Source organism: Vipera ursinii (assembly GCF_947247035.1).
Source record: "Vipera ursinii genome assembly, chromosome: 1".
Taxonomy (NCBI): domain Eukaryota; kingdom Metazoa; phylum Chordata; class Lepidosauria; order Squamata; family Viperidae; genus Vipera; species Vipera ursinii.
The window spans coordinates 189,585,928-189,603,677 of record NC_139512.1 but is presented as its reverse complement, the minus strand read 5'-3'; the positions used below and the strand labels follow the sequence as shown (position 1 = coordinate 189,603,677).

General features: G+C 39.1%; 1 protein-coding gene across 4 annotated transcripts in view; it reads left to right on the top strand.

Moving 5' to 3' along the window:
* PCNT (pericentrin) overlaps positions 1-17,750 on the top strand; it is a 112,235-nt gene that overhangs the window by 74,136 nt on the left and 20,349 nt on the right. For 3 of the 4 annotated variants that reach the window (XR_014492080.1, XR_014492081.1, XM_083359159.1), the window contains exons 31-35: positions 7,172-7,370; positions 8,694-8,916; positions 11,328-11,478; positions 13,656-14,348; positions 17,443-17,699. Coding sequence is in view for 2 of the 4 variants with exons in the window: in XM_083359159.1 (XP_083215285.1) it covers positions 7,172-7,370; positions 8,694-8,916; positions 11,328-11,478; positions 13,656-14,348; positions 17,443-17,699 (1,523 nt within the window). In the remaining 2 variants the exon portion in view is untranslated. The remainder of the gene's footprint in view (positions 1-7,171; positions 7,371-8,693; positions 8,917-11,327; positions 11,479-13,655; positions 14,349-17,442; positions 17,700-17,750) is intronic. The other variant, XM_083359160.1, reaches the window with a different exon arrangement.

Sequence of the window (17,750 nt, the reverse complement as noted above, 5' to 3'; positions counted from 1 at the left end):
TCGGCAGGTCTGCGCGGAGGAACGGAGACCTGCCGAGGTTTGGGGAGGTTTGGGGAGGCGCCCAAACCTCCCCAAACAGGAACGGAGACCTGCCGAGGTTTGGGGAGGTTTGGGGAGGCGCCCAAACCTCCCCAAACAGGAACGGAGACCTGCCGAGGTTTGGGGACGTTTGGGGAGGCGCCCAAACCTCCCCAAAGGTCGGCAGGTCTGCGCGGAGGAACGGAGACCTGCCGAGGTTTGGGGAGGTTTGGGGAGGCGCCCAAACCTCCCCAAACAGGAACGGAGACCTGCCGAGGTTTGGGGACGTTTGGGGAGGCGCCCAAACCTCCCCAAAGGTCGGCAGGTCTGCGCGGAGGAACGGAGACCTGCCGAGGTTTGGGGACGTTTGGGGAGGCGCCCAAACCTCCCCAAACAGGAACGGAGACCTGCCGAGGTTTGGGGACGTTTGGGGAGGCGCCCAAACCTCCCCAAAGGTCGGCAGGTCTGCGCGGAGGAACGGAGACCTGCCGAGGTTTGGGGAGGCGCCCAAACCTCCCCAAACAGGAACGGAGACCTGCCGAGGTTTGGGGAGGTTTGGTGAGGTGCCCAAACCTCCCCAAACAGGAACGGAGACCTGCCGAGGTTTGGGGACGTTTGGGGAGGCGCCCAAACCTCCCCAAAGGTCGGCAGGTCTGCGCGGAGGAACGGAGACCTGCCGAGGTTTGGGGACGTTTGGGGAGGCGCCCAAACCTCCCCAAACAGGAACGGAGACCTGCCGAGGTTTGGGGAGGTTTGGGGAGGCGCCCAAAGCTCCCCAAACAGGAACGGAGACCTGCCGAGGTTTGGGGACGTTTGGGGAGGCGCCCAAACCTCCCCAAAGGTCGGCAGGTCTGCGCGGAGGAACGGAGACCTGCCGAGGTTTGGGGAGGTTTGGGGAGGCGCCCAAACCTCCCCAAACAGGAACGGAGACCTGCCGAGGTTTGGGGACGTTTGGGGAGGCGCCCAAACCTCCCCAAAGGTCGGCAGGTCTGCGCGGAGGAACGGAGACCTGCCGAGGTTTGGGGAGGTTTGGGGAGGCGCCCAAACCTCCCCAAACAGGAACGGAGACCTGCCGAGGTTTGGGGAGGTTTGGGGAGGCGCCCAAACCTCCCCAAACAGGAACGGAGACCTGGGGAGGTTTGGGGAGGCGCCCAAACCTTCCCAAACGTCGGCAGGTCTGCGCGGAGGAACGGAGACCTGCCGAGGTTTGGGGAGGCGCCCAAACCTCCCCAAAGGTCGGCAGGAGGAACGGAGACCTGCCGAGGTTTGGGGAGGTTTGGGGAGGCGCCCAAACCTCCCCAAAGGTCGGCAGGAGGAACGGAGACCTGCCGAGGTTTGGGGAGGTTTGGGGAGGCGCCCAAACCTCCCCAAATGTCGGCAGGTCTGCGCGGAGGAACGGAGACCTGCCGAGGTTTGGGGAGACGCCCAAACCTCCCCAAACGTCGGCAAGTCTCCGTTCCTCCGCGCCCTGCCTGCCTGCTTCTTTCCGCTGCGGAAAGAAGCAGGCAGGCAAGGCGCGGAGTTTGGGGAGGTGCGCGCGCACCTCCCCAAACCTCCCCAAACTTCGGCAGGTCTCGGACGGCGGTGGCTTGGGAGAGGTGCGGGCGATCCCGGAAGCACCAAAGCCTCGGCCGCGCACAAGTCCTCGGTAAGTTTTTTTTGTTGACTGGAGTATAAGCCGAAGTGGAATTTTTCAGCCCAAAAAGTGGGCTGAAAAATTCGGCTTATACTCAAGTATATACGGTAATATTTGCTTCTATACATGTATTTGAGAGTTTAGCCTCCAACAAAAGTTCATTGCAAACATCTTTCAGCAGTTTACTTAGTATATCTTGTAAAACTTTATATAACTCCTCCGGTAGTCCATCTGGCCCCGGTGTTTTCTGGTTTTTTTGTCGTCTTATGGCCTATGTTATTTCCATCGTTTTTTTTCCTCTAACATAATCTTACAGGTTTCTGAAATTTTTGGAAGATTATTTTCTTCCAGATATTGGATGATTTTCTTGGAATTTCTTCTATGTCATACAGTTTCTTATAATATTCTTTAATTATTTTTTTATTTCTTCATTTTTAAATTGTAGGGAACCTTTTTCATCTACTAAGTTATTTATTATTTTCTTATTCTGTTTTTTAAGTTTATAAGCTAACCATCTTCCTGGTTTATTTGCATTTTCAAAAAAGTTTGTTTTGTTCTTTTTATTTGCTGTGCCAATTTTTCTGAATCCAACAGATATCTTCTTTTTTTTTCTTTGGAAAAAAACTCCATTTCTTTTTTTGCTAGTTCTATAAATTCTCTTTCTTTTAATATAGATTGGTTCAAAGTCCATCTTGATTTTTTTTGTATTCCTCTCCATGTCACTTTTAAAGGGATGTGATCTGCCCATGTACCTGGTTTTATCTCTGTTTCCTGCATATTTGTCCTCAGTTCAGATGTCATCCAGATCATGTCAATTCTGGACCAGGATTTTTGACTGTTTGAATAAAATGTGTATTGTAATTTTCCTGGATTGATTTCCCTCAAAACATCTTGTACTCCAATTTCTTCTATCATATTAAAAAAGGTCTTAAGTAATCTTTTTCTTCCAGTTTTTCCCGTTTTACTACTTTTATAATCTAATGTCCCATCCGCTATCGCATTAAAGTCTCCTACTAAACAAATGTTTTGATACTCCATTTCTATTATTTTTTCTATGGAGATTTTGATAGAATTCTTACTGGTTATTATTTGGTGCATAGATTACTACCAGCAATGTTTGTTTTTATATAAGTATATTTCTACCATCACAATTCTTCCTTCTTCATCTGAATAAATCATTTTAGAATCTATTGTCTCTTTAATATATACGGCAACACCTCTTTTTTTTCTGTTGTGCTGATGCATAGTAAAGTTTCCCAATTTTGGGGTATTCCAACAGCTTATAATATTGTCTTTTTATATGTGTCTCTTACAGACAAATTATATCTATATTTAATTTCTGTAGTTTTCTAAACATTTTGTTTCTTTTTGATGGGGAGTTTAGACCATTTTTATTCACTGAAAAAATTCCATTTTCTTTCTCCATTTCAATTATTTATATTTAAGTCTAGTCGATCTTGTAATCCTCTATTCTCCTGCGGTTCCTTCACTAACTTGATCAAATTTCTCTTTCTGTTCTCCTGTTTGTATAATTACTTCTTCAGTTGCTTCTTCAATTTGTTTCTGATCTTTTTTCTCCTCTTGTTGATGTTGCACTCCTTCATCTAAGAATGCTCAATTTCTTTCATCAAAATCTTCTGCTTTCCAAATTGAATCCAATCAGTATCTTGTATTATTCCAGTTAATTAAAATCCCTTCTGGCATTAACCATCTGAAATTTATGCCTTTTGCAATCAGCTTTGTAGTTAGGAAATGATGTTGTCTTCGAGTATCTCTTACTCTCTGGGTATCTGCTTTAACACCACAATTTCTTTATTCTCGTAACGGCTAATCTCTAACTTTTCTCAGTATTTCATCTCTTGTTGTTTTCTTTATAAATCTTACGTGCACTTCTCTTGGTAGTTTATATTTCCTTGCATAGCTTGAATTCATTCAAAATATTTCATCTATCTCCATTTGCCTCTCTGCTCTGTCTCCTTTCAAGGCCTCTGCCCGGAGATCAATAATCACAAGTGCTATATTTTCTTCTCTGTCTTCAGGAATATTTTGAAATCTTAAGTAGTGTTCTGCTTTCTCCATTTCTAAGATCGCCACCGCTCCTTCTAGATTTTGATTTGTTTGTTCTAAATTTTAATTTTCTTGTATTACTACTTCCATTTTTTGTCAATATCATCTGATTTATTTTCCGTTTTCTGAATTCTTTGTTCATTTTTAACAATCATTTGGTGGTGGACTTCAAACTGTGTCTTTATATCCTATATTTGTCTCTTTGTTTTTTTTTTGTATTGATTCTTGAATTAATTTTAATGTAGTTTGCATCTCATTTTGAGCAGTGCTTATTTTCTCACACTACAACATTGTTTCGATAGATCCCTGGCTTGTTGGACTAGATCAGGGGTAGGCAACCTTGGCTGTTTTATGACTTGTGGACTTCAACTCCCAGAATTCCTGAGCCAGCCATGCTGGTTCAGGAATTCTGGGAATTGAAGTCCATGAGTCATAAAAGTGCCAAGGTTGCTTACCCCTGAGCTAGATGTTCCAACAGAGGGTGCAGAGGAAGTCTTTTTCATAAGTCTGGTGAGGTTTGATGTACTCATTTTTCAAGCCAACCATCTTAGGCTAAAATCCAAACTGTAAAAGGACCCAACTACTTTAGGCTAAATCCCAATATCTCAAGGAGAGAAAACAAAGTAAAAAAGGGGAAAAAAGCCAACTATCTTAGGCTAAAATCCAACCAAAAAGAACAAGCCAACTACTTTAGGCTAAATCCAAATCCTCCAGTCGAGTCACAGATGTAAAACGCCCGTTGTCTCCAAGTAATTCCTGTTTTGGTTATATCCAGAGTCAACAGATATAATTGTAGAAAGTCTTTTCACTTATAAACTCACACAAAGGGACTTTGTTTACACCAGGTGTTGTTTCAAGGTCAAACACTTTCAGGTTCTTTTATTATTTAGTATTACTGTAATATCTCTTTTCACCACTAGATGTCCTCGTACACTGTTTTCTCAATATGTGGTTTTAAAAGATTATAACAACTTTTTCTTTTAAAGTTCTTTATAGGTTATTTACCCTAGAAATTATATCTAATTTTTTTTTCACATCCTTTAGGTTAAGCAGTCTTTCTTTGAGTCAATCAAGTTCAATTTTTAAGAGTTGTTTTATCATCCTTAAAATCCTTCCGTCTCCTGTAGTTGTTCACCACTTTTAACTCTCTTCTCCCCTAGTCCTTCTGGGGTCTTTACTTCATAGCTCTTCCCAGTCAGGGGGTCAACATTTCTAGGTCCAAAAGGAAAAGGAATGAAAGAGCAGGCTCACCCAGTTTCAGCATGCTGTTGACAATCAGCTGTTTAGCGGCTCCTCACTTTTCTTTCGGCTGGCGATGACTTGGGCTGTCTGGGCTTACCAGGCAGCCTTTCCTCCGTCCTTTTCGAGGGTTTATTCACTCCATCTGGACCAACCGCCATCTGTTCCGGACTCCTGAGGCATCCCTCCTCCTTCGTTGCCCCTCCAGGAGCCCCAGCTTCTTCCACCTGTCTCATCAAACACCAGACTGGAAAAGTTGCCTAGTGTTTGCCTTCATATGTATCTAGTTCTTCCCAAGAATCTAGGATGTCATAATGTATTAGTATAGATACTGTATATGTAGATCTAAACAGTGTGGCCTTGAATGAAAATAATTTACACTTATAAAGCAGGGATAAAGACCTTCGGGAAATAGGGCGGCATATAAGTCCCAATAATAAATAAATAATAATAAAGACTTCCAGCTAATAATTTTACCTATCAAACCCATTCTTAAAGAAATTCAGGTTACAAAGGACTATTGCTTTACCTTCAATAAAGAAATTTTTTTGTAATTGCCTGAAAACTAGTCGGATTGATAAGATATAACAAATCACTAATGACCTAATGGAAATTTAGCTCTCACTAGAATAGTTAATCCTGTGTCTACTTGGGATTAAACAATTATGATCTATATGGGCAAGTTGTCAGAAATAAAAATTTTTCCAACCTTCTTTCATGTACAAAAGCCTTGAAAAGCTTGAACATTTTTGGCACAAGTTGCTTTGGACTGAGAAAAACTGAACTGTTCATCCAGTAAACTTTGCCAATCATTGAAAATGCAGCTGCTGTAGGAGTGGTATAGCAGTCAATCGCACAGGAAACACTCTAAAATGGAAGGAAGAATGAATTCAGTTAAATACCAAGGGTTAGGGCAGGGGTCTTCAAACTTGGCCCTTTTATGACTTGTGGACTTCAACTGCCAGAATTCCTCAGCCAGGCAAGCTGGCTGAGGAATTCTGGGAGTTGAAGTCCACAAGTCATAGAGAAATGTCAGTATTAATTATCAGGTCTGCCTCCATTCAAATCCTAAGAAAGAAAAAACCCAACTCCAAGGAGGTACTTTTACTAAGAATGAATTGATAGCAGCAAAAGCAAGGCAAGATCTGAGTAAAAACCACGTGAAAGTTACACATTGAAAGTTTCCCCATAGCCCTCCCTCCATGGTCCGATCCCTGCAGACCAATCAGCGTCCAGTATGATGTTATGAGAAATCCTTTCGGCAGATGGCCTTGATGGAGTCTAAACATGTCCACTCTGATGATGAGTGATCCTCCCTTCCAATTCTTACATCAGCTCACTTCCCCAAGTGGGCAAACTGCAAGCAGGAAATCCGGGTGACATTAACTTTGTATCATGTATGGGTTGTACCAACCTCCATTTTTTAAGAATGCACTGAAACATACAATTAGACTAAATGTCTAAACTTTTGCCTGCAACGGTAAAGTGAAATGATTACACTTGAAGCAAACTGCTATTTTTTTTCAGTATTTTATTTCTAAAAAAAATTAGTCTGGAAATCACATACCCTTTTAGGAACAAAACAATTATTTATTTATTTATTTATTTTAATCCCATTTATATCCCGCCCTTCTCCGAAGACTCAGGGCGGCTTACAATTTAAAGCACAAATCAATGTGCTTAGCAATAGCCTTCATTCTATGTATATGCCTGCTTATTAGGGATTTCGCCCCCCCCCAAGCAGCATTATTACAAAGTCAGCTTATTGCCCCCAACAATCTGGGTCCTCATTTTACCTACCTCGGAAGGATGGAAGGCTGAGTCAACCTTGAGCCTGGTGGGACGCGAACCTGCACTAATTGCAGGCAGCTGGTGTTACTTAAGGAGGCATTAGCCCACTGCTCCACCAAGACTCTTATTTGTGTCAAATTATACACATATGTGGTTTACTGAAATATGCATGCATGTACATGTGCAAATCCAAACCAGTGCCAGTATCAACAACTCACATTAATCTTTTGTTTTTCCGTAAGGAACCAGAAAAAATCTTACAAATCTATGTAAATTCAAGTAGCCTAAAAATGTAAATAACATGTTATTCATAGTTTGAATCAGTTTTAAATTCTTGCTGAAAAAATAGGCATGTGAATTTACATCTTTTTAAAAATCTACCATATTTTCTTTCACTGTATGAAATGAACTTTCTTTCAGGAGGAGGAGCAACCAAAGAGAGCTGTTGAACATCTTTCATCCTCAGATAAGAACAGCTTGCTTTCTGATATGCAGGATCTTGAAATTCAGTTGAGACGTACACAACTTCAAAGCCAAGAAAAGTTACAGGAACTCCAAGAAACACTTATAAATACAGAGAATCAGGGGAAAAAGCAAGAGTACCAGCTTCAAAGACAGGGTAATGTATTGTTCATTTGAATAAATACATATTAAAAATAAAAATCAATAATTATTCATTATTGGTTTTGTTTACATTTTTTGTGAATACTAGATACCAGGCTACTGAAATATATATCTGCTTCCCAAATTTGCTGTGCTGCATTACTAGTGCATCCTTTCTTGTTTGTATCTTTTACCCCTAATATACGTCTATGCCAAATATTGGAGAACCGGATAAGCTGGATAAGGAGTTCTCAATTCTGAATACTCAACATCTCATCCACTACCTATTTGTAATTTCTTTTATCCCCCACTAGCTTGTATCTTTCCTAGCTGATAAAAAAATTGTCTACCAAAATGAAGATTTGATAACCTCCAATTAATGAAATATTAATTAAAATATCTCTTAAATATATCTATTGGTTGTATTATCCAAGTACTACTATTCCTGGTTTCATTGTATGCAACTACATATATCTCCAATTGGAAATTGCTCACCAGATTTCAATATCTATTCAGGATTTCACTTATGTATGTTTTTTATGTATTTTTTGTCACAAAATGGAACAAATGAACACTCGCACATTGCAAAGAACACTTTTCATGGGTATTCTGTTTATTCATGGTTGTTGATTTCGAACGGTTTGTGTGAATAACAAGAATAACCTTTGTATCATCAGAATTAAATTTATCAAAAGGGAACAAACTCAGCAAACTTATTTCCTCTTTCTTACCTTGCCTGGCAACTTGTCCCTCAAATATTCTTGTTAAAACAATTTCAAGCAGATTCAATTTGGTTTGAACAATGAAAGGAAAGGGAGACAGATGGTGAGAGCATGTGATGCAATAGGTAGTCCTCCATTTATGAGTACAAATGGATCTAAAATTTCTGTTGCTAAGCGAGACCATTGATAAGTGAGTTTTGCCCCGTTTTATGACCTTTCTTGCCACAGTAGTTAAACGAACCATTGCAGTTGTTAAGTTAGTTAGTAACAGAGTTGTTAAGTGACTCTGGCTTCTCCATTGACTTAGCTTATCAATAGGTTGCAAAAGGACATTGCAACCATCATAAAATGAGCCAGTTGCCAAGTGTCTGAATTTTGATCACGTGCAATGGTCATAAGTGTGGAAAACAGTCACACTTTTTTCAGTATCATTGTAACTTCAAACGATCACGAAAAGAAGTGTGGTAAGTTAAGGGCTACCTTATTATCCTAATCTTCCATCTAAATTAAATCTTTATTTTTAAAAAGGAAAGATATTGGGAAAATATATTTGGGGAAAATATAGAAAGCTTAGGAATAGATTTATGTATTTTTGCAATGTTTAAATTTATTCTCAGTTGAACTTCTAGAATATAAACTTCAGCAAGAACAATCCATTGCAAATGACTTGCAGGCTTCCCTAAAACATGAACAAGAGAAAGCTTCTGAAATGCACGAATTGCTGAAACAGGAACACACTGCAATATTGAATTTGAAATCAGATCTTTGTGAAAGCAAACAAACAAATGAGAAGTTAGAAAAATCTTTACAAAAAAACCAAAATGAAGTAATGAAATACAGGTAAAGATTTCCAAATGGATTCTGCCTTACATTTTTGTTAATGCATTGCTACTGGTATATTATGAAATTTCTCTTTTCTTCCACACGGGTGGAGAGTGGGATCATAGGCTTTTTTTGGGGGGGGGGAGTTGTAGCCAGCTTGTCTATACAAGGGACCTCTACCAAAGAGCTCTGCAACCAGGACCATTAGGATTCTCTTAAATCTGTCTTATCTTTCTTTTTTTATTCCCATATACCTATCTATAATTCCCTCCCAATTCTACTATCCTCAGCAACATTTGCAAGCCCTAAAGTAGTGGGCTAAATGAGGGTTGATGTCCTCTTCCCTTTCTGTGGTAGCTTGGCAGCTACTTTGCAAGGAGAGATGGTGGTGAGCCAATGTCAGCTTGGATTCATATGGTAGCTGCAACCTCAATTGACTGAGGATGGCTGTCTCTGGATCCTCTGTATCTTCAGACATGTGCTGTGTGGTGTGGGAATCTGCCTTGTAAGAATAATAGAACAGAAGAATAGAACAGAATAACAGAGTTGGAAGGGATCTTGGAGGTCTTCTAGTCCAATCCACTGCTCAGGCAGGAGACTCTATGTCAGGGGTGTCAAACTCAATTTCATTGAGGGCCGCATCAGCATTGCGGTTGCCCTCAGGGGGCCGGGTGGGTATGGCCAGGGTGGGCGTGGCCTACTGGGTGGCCGTGGCTATAGTGGGTGTGGCCTACTGGGTGGGCGTGGCCAGCTCTTCATTGTTCGCATCAAGGATGCCTATGGGGGCCTGGGCAGGAGTGGGACAGATCTGAGGGTCTCTGGCAGAAGGAGGGTCTCTGGGCCAGGGCCAAAGCAGTGGGGGCCGTTCCCTCACTTTTTTCCAGGATGGCTTCGCGGGCCGCATGAAACCACTTCGCGGGCCGCATCCGGCCCCCGGGCCTTGTGTTTGACATGTCTGCTCTATGTCATTTCAGACAAATGACTATCCAGTTTCTTCTTAAAAGCCTCCAGTGTTGGAGCACCCACAACTTCTGAATGCAAGCTATTCCACTGTTGATTATTCTCACTGTCAGGAAATTTCTCCTTAGTTTTATTAGTTCTATTGTATTAGAAATGCAGCAGACGCATTAATAGTGCCACTGCTCTGCTCTTTGGATGCTATCTCCGAGTGATGTGTGGGGGAGGGATGAATTGTGGTACATCCTCTGACTTATCAGTACCCATATTCATTTGTTTAAGTGGGATCAGTGTGATACATCAGGATGTGTTAACAGGAAAGTCAAGAAAGGATAAGAGAAAGGCAGCCAAAAGGAGCAAAGAGAAAGGAGATTCACTCCTATCTTTACTCCTGCCCTTTCAAGTGATTTGCACACCCATACAAAATATCCCAATTCTATACAGGAACAGTCTGGAATCAGCCACCATTCCCAACAGGCTCAGCTGGAAAACAAAATGCCAAGTAGAAGGAGGAACATTTGGGTGATGCTGGGATCCAGATGTTCGTTTCCTCCTTTTTCAGATGGGCTTTGGGGGAGACCTCAGTAAGCACCTTCTATGGAAAGAGGAGGAGAACTAGGATATCTCCCTTGTTCCTGGAAGAGGTTAGAAAAGGGAAAAAAAGTCATCTACATCCTGGAATGGAAGAGGAAGAAAGATGGACACTTATATGTGGAGAATGTCAGCCTACATATCAGCAAAATATAAGTGCATCGGGGAAGATGTACACTAGTGTGTTTGTATGTGGATTCATACAAATATTTGTGTGTGTGTGTACAGCCTGTACTTATTTACTATATGTATAAGTTACTCCAAAGTAAATTGCATCTGGCATAGGGTTAATACACTTGTTCTTAAAAAGGAATTTTCCTGGCCCCTTCAGTAGGATTATCCCATTCATGAACTCATTAGTTCTATTCATGGGAATTTGAATAGAAGGGGGTCGTCATTTTGGGGTATATAGCTTCAATCCCTATTGTATAGCATAAAGGCTCACTTCTGAGATTCCTTTAAACCAATTCTAATAAATCTTTTTGGGTGTTTATAACTTTGTTTAAAAAATGCCTGCTTCCTACATAAAGAATTATTTTTGTTATTTTTATTGTGGTAATTAACTTCATTATTGTTATGATTTCTTATTTGAGTTGCCCTTTTCGCATAGGCCTAATTTTGTAATGATACATACCATTCCTATTTTATATTTTCAGCTGTGTGTATATAGAGAAATCATTTTTATATTGTGTATTGATACCAGTATGAAGAGATTCACAAAAAGAAATTTGACTTTTTTTACCACTATGATTAAAATCTATAGTGAAAAATATATTAATTTTATTTTTGTTCAGTCATTAAAGGCCTAATTTCCTGAAAAGAATGATTTGCAGTTAGATTAACAATTTTTATAAATAATATTTTAAAATTTTATGTCATAGTTCTGCATTGGAAAATAAAGAGAGAAGTATTACAGCAGCACTTGAGAATTTACAGAGGGAACATCTTAAAAACAAAGAATTACAGATTAAGTTGGATGAACAGCAGAAACAGCATAAAATAAAAGAGGATGAAAAATCAAAAGCTACAGAGGTAAAATATGTCATGAAAATAATAATCCCTATTGCTACACAGTTTTTTATATTCTTGTCTTCAACCAAAATAGGTTAAATTCAATGTAGTAAATCTCCAAAGCAAACAATTTTTTTTCTTGTTCCCCATTACTAGATATATATCCTTTTCCTGATGAAAATAAATAATATCTATAAACTGACTAACTGGGCCCATTAACAAATTTCAGTTAGGCTAGGCTAGGAAGGAATAACTACCTCTAGATCACTTGTCATGGAGCACTTTCCAAAAACTGTATAATGATCAAAGTTCAAACTAGATTCATTTTTTGTTAGCTCAGTATGCCTAAAAGTGATAACACATCTTGTTTTATTTTATTTATTATAGTACTAACTGTGATTTTGTTTCAAGCCCCAGCCAGATGATATATTTTAGATAACTTATATAGTTGTCACACCCTATAGTTTGATCTTACATTTGTCTTTAATTTGATACTGACTGATCCTTAAAAAAATCTGTATGTTACTTTGCTAATACATTGTCTCCTTCTCAGAAAATGTTCCATGTAGTGTTATTAATAATTCTTAAATGTAAAAGAGGACAAAATCAACCAATTGTTTTGTTTATTTGCTTCCAAATATACTAAGATGCAAGCTTGCCAGGTCAGTTTCTCACATATTTAAAAGACTCCTTTCAATAGTTGTCTTGCAAAGATCATCTAATATTTAATTTTTACAATAAAGAAAGATATCTGTCAGTGAAAAGACAGCTATATTGCTTTATTGTATTCTTACTTTATTGCTCTGTACACCGCCCTGAGTTCTCCGGGAGAAGGGTGGTATATAAAACAAATAAATAAATAAATAAATAAATAACCAATTCAGCGTAGCAGTTTCATTTTTCTACAAACAATAAAAAGAATTTGCCCTGGTTTTTTATCATAAATTTATATAAAATGTCAGTATTTAACACCTCAATGTGTAGAGAAGGCCTTTATTTTTGTATCTCTATTTTACTGTGTTTGTTGATAAGTGTAATGAATCTGGGGTAGATAGTCATTGGAACAAGCTGGATCTGAGCATTTCACACCAAAAGATACCGTCAACTTTCCCTTGTTCCCAGCCAATCGCTGGTTATTGTCCAGTCCCAAAATTGTTTGGGAAACAGTCCCTGTTTTCGGCACTTGCCGGCTCCGCATTATTTTGGTGTGCCCTTGAGACGGCTGGAGCTTCTCACTGGACAGTATGGCTTGGTTTTGATTGCTCCTGGTTCCCTCCCTTTGTCCCTACCCCCACTGCTGCCTCCTCCTCTTGTTACTGTCAGGCTGTCAGCTTGCTATGCATAGTTTAGCAGAATGGCAGCCGTGACATGGTCAGAGATGCTGAAAAATAACACAGAAATATGAAAATACAAAATACTTTTAAGTTTGACAACATAACACACTGCTCACAAGTAAAAATCTTCTCCGAGGACTTTATCAAATTCATTATCCCTGAAATGAATGTCAGATTTACTGGATATGGCATGATGTTTATGTCCTGCCAGTCCAAATTTCCAATAGTTTTAAAGAAAAGCCTAGTAGCAATAAATCCACCTTCAAAATATTTTAAAATTTAGATCATCAAATTACCTTCAGCTAGCCAGCAAGAGCTCACTTTAGATTTGTATAGCTATAAATGGCTAGTTTGGCAAACTTCAATCAACTTACTTTGTTGTTGTTGTTGTTGTTAGTTGCGAAGTCGTGTCCGACCCATCGCGACCCCATGGACAACGTTCCTCCAGGCCTTAATCAACTTACTAAAGCACTTCAAATAGGCTTACCCTTGCAACACCAATTTAAATGATGAAAATGTGTTTACTATTCATGTCTCATTAATTTACTTAGTTGTGTTTTTTTTAACATATTGTCTTGGGTAAGTGCTTCTTCCCTAATTTTATGCTGCTGTTTTATAAATCAATTTATCTTTGGGAGAGTGTAGCCTATAGCTGAAAACACAGGTAGAAGGAATGGACCTTTTTTCACTGGTGAAATTGTTTCTTTGCATTTCTGAAAGACTACTTCTGTCTGTTTTTCTTAAAGTTGTCTGGACTCAAATCCTAATTTCCATGAAATCTCATTGACTACAGTATTAGACTTCATAGATATTCAGGTTTGAATTTTCATATAATTAATGTAAATATATCTTTGTGTTGTACAGGAGTTGCAAGCTGCCTTGGAGTTACAGTGTATTCAGAACAATCAATTAACTGTCGCTTTAGAGCATGAACAGTCAGCAAATAATAATCTCCGTAAAGAACTCCAAATTGAACAATCTCGCTGTGAGGCTTTATTATCCAAGGATCAGAATAAACTGTTGGAACTGCAGAAAAATTTAGATTTTGAGAAAAAACAAAATGCAGACCTGTTAAATGCCTTGAACCATGAACGTGTTTTGACAGAACATCTGACTATGAAATTAAATGAATGTGGATCTTGTAAACATAAAGATTCATTGCTGGAATTGCAAGCACAGTTGGATTTAGAAAGGTCCAATTCTAGGAAACTTTTTGCTATAATTGAGAAATCACAGCAGCAGATATTTGATTCAAAGAAACAGATGGAAGAAATGCATATACATTGTAAAGAGTTTCAACAAGAACAAGATCTCCAAAACACTGTTCAAGTTACAGGGTCAATGATGCAAAATAAAAAACAAGATGTTGCTCATACTTTGGAGGTACAAAGAGAGAAAGAAGCACAAACGAAAAGGGGGTGGAAACAATTGCAGTCTGTTGTGAAATCAACGAGCGATCAACAGATCAGGACAGTACAAGGAGAAAGAAAAAGGGCACAGCAGCAACAAACTGAATGTCACTGTCTAAGCTCACTTCTAGAAGCTCAAGAAAATCAAGTAAGAATATCCTATTTTTTGTTGCCTTAGTAGTATAATGCACATAGAGGAATCCATGTAGAATTGTAGATTTTGTGGTCCAGCCTATAGATCACCTGTGCAAGGGCTATTAAAGTGTTTGGAACAGACAGCTATGTAGTCTATATTTGAAGCCTATGAGTAAAGAACATTAATGGATTGATTGATTAATTTTGATTTGTGTCCTACTTTTATTATTTTTATAAACAACTCAAGGCAGCAAACACACCTAATACGTATTCCTCATATTTTCCCCACAACAACCCTGTGAGGTGAGTTGGGCTAAGAGGGAGTGACCGGCCCCAGGTCATCCAGCTGGCTGACTCTCTTATATAATAAAATAAATGTATTTTATACATACATACACACACATACACAAAATTAAAAATGATTGGCTCCAAAATAGAACCCTCTCCCTTTGATCCTTCTATTTTCTGCCAAAGAGGTTTTCAGCAAGAGAGGACTATAATTGTTAGATATCATATTAATTAAAATCTCCCATTGTCAAGTTTTTAATGTGACACAGAAGGATCTCTTCCATATATTATGCCTGTCTAAGGTAACCTAATAAATTCACAATTCATGTTTAAAATAATGGCTCCTAGTGGCTTCACTTTTATAATTTCTTTCAATCTCTACATACCCTTCAACTTCTTTGATTTCCTATGTCTCCTGCATTGTTGGTGGCAGAACCTGGGGACACAGTGAAAAGAGTCTAACCTTCCTTGAATTCTGTTTACTCTATCTAACTCCAAGTATGTGTTAAATATCAATTTCACTATTCCTGTGCATAAGCAGGAGTAGCAATAAATGAGTAATTGGCTCTTCAAGTGTGGACCTGTTCTCAGTCCTTGGTGATACATTCAACACCATCCTTCCCCTTTTTCTTCCATTTAATGCTTCTTGTTGAGAATGGTGAGATATTTCCCGGTTCCATGAGATGTAGCCTACCGTAGTTTCCGGCGTATAAGACGACTTTTTAACCCATGAAAATCTTCTCAAAAGTCAGGGTCTTCTTATACGCCGGGTGCTGAAACTTTAGGGACAGAGCTGGCTGGAAAACCTGGAGCGGATCTTCCATTTAGTCTGCGCAGGGAAAGCGGGACCAATTGGAGTAGAAGCTGCAGTCTGTGATTTTTTACAGGCTGGGGTCTGGGCATCTTTCCTTCTAAAGTTGAAGAGCAGCTGTAGGCAGGTGGGGAATGCAAGAGCAACTTGAAAGGCAGGTGGGGAAAGCCGTAGCCAGAGCAGCTGCTTAGCTCTAAGGACACATTTGACTCAGGAACTGGGCGGGCTGGCTGAAAAACCTGGAGCGGATCTCCCATTTGGTCTTTTTTTTTTAATCCCATTTATATCCCGCCCTTCTCCGAAGACTCAGGGCGGCTTACAATTTAAAGCACAAATCAATGTGCTTAGCAATAGCCTTCATTCTATGTATATGTCTGCTTATTAGAGCTTTCACCCCCCCCCCAAGCAGCATTATTACAAAGTCAGCTTATTGCTCCCACCAATCTGAGTCCTCATTTTACCTACCTCGGAAGGATGGAAGGCTGACTCAACCTTGAGCCTGGTGGGATGAGAACCTGCACTAATTGCAGGCAGCTGGTGTTACTTAAGGCTCTGCGCAGGGAAAGCTTTAGAGTGAATTAGGAAAAGTGAAAAAGTGAATTAGGAAAATAGGAAATGGTTGCTGGAATTGGGTATGTGTAGTTTAACGAAGAGAAGGGTGACGGGTGACATGATAGCAGTGATCCAATATCTCAGGGGCTGCCACAAAGAAGAGGGAGCCAAGCTATTCTCCAAAGCACCTGAAAGCAGGACAAGAAGCAACGGATGGAAACTAGTCAAGGAGAGAAGCAACCTAGAACTAAGGAGAAACTTCCTGACAGTTAGAACAATTAACCAGTGGAACAACCTGCCTCCAGAGGTGGTGAATGCTCCAACACTGGAAGTTTTTAAGAAGAGACTGGACAGCCATTTGTCTGAAATGGTATAGGGTTTCCTGCCTTAGCAGGGGGTTGGACTAGATGACCTCCAAGGTCCCTTCCAACTACTTATTATTATTATTATTATTATTATTATTATTATTATTATTATTATTATTATTATGTTTAATCCACTTGCACTGTTTTATGTTTACATGTTTGATGACAAACAGCCTTATGTTTATAAGTGACAGTTTTCCTACTAAGTACCTGCATGTCATAAGCATTTGAATTAAAACTACCATATTAAAATCAAATCTGATGTTTTTTAATTTTTATTTGGTGTGCATTGGAAGAGGAAGAGGGGTAGTCTTATACGGCGAGTATAGCCCAAACCCTATAATTTAACAGGAAATGTAGGGGGTCGTCTTATACGCCCAGTTGTCTTATACGCCGGAAAATACGGTACCTTTTTCATGAGTTCTTTGTGTAAATGGATCCATGACTGAGGAATTCAAAGATAGCAGCACAGTCTATATAGCTAACTGTTGACTTCTAGAATCCTGTTCCTCTTATCACATGTGAAAGGCTTTTATCCTTATAGATGTAAAGATTAACAAAAACAATATTTATATTCCCATTTTTCTGCCCAGGACTTTGTAGTCTCTGAAAGTCTTTTTTGGCATTGTCATTCATGTTGAATACTCAGAGGGATGGTTACCATACTTTGCAGTTTCAGCAACCTGTTCATCATTATATTTTTTAACTTTTGTATGGTATGATTTTAATTGCCCTGTAAACTGCCCTGAGTCCTACGGGAATAGGGCGGTATATAAGTTAAATAAAATAAAATAAATTAAATAAATAAATAAATAAATAAATATTCTGGTTGTCCCTGTGATATAATACCAGCTTGGCATACTCAGTCCTTATTTCTCTTACCAAAGAATCACCAACTACCACAAAGTGCCTCTTGTACCCCAAAAAATGCTTTGGCTTCTCTGTATATACTCAGATGTTGAGAAGTATATTTCTAATGATATTTTGTCAATTAAAAATCAATAACACTGACAAGTTCCCTCTGTTTATGGATGTTCTACATATACATTATTGGATATAATACAAATTACTGTATTTTTTTATTCCAATAGAATGCGTCCACACTACAATATTTGCAAAACTGTATGAAATTCATGGAATTACAAAAAATGCTAGAAGATCTGAAGAAACAAGAAATATTATTAAAAAAATATAATGAATTTCCTTCAAAAAATAATTACACTGACTTAACTTTTACATCTGATACTGTAAAATTGCATGTTGAACAACAGATATTGGAAAACATCAGAGAACAGCTGGTTCTTGTTGCTGCATATCTTTCTGAGTTCATATATAAAACTATAGACAAGTGAGTATTCTTTTAAGAATTCTCTTTGATTTAGAAACATCTTCTAGAAAT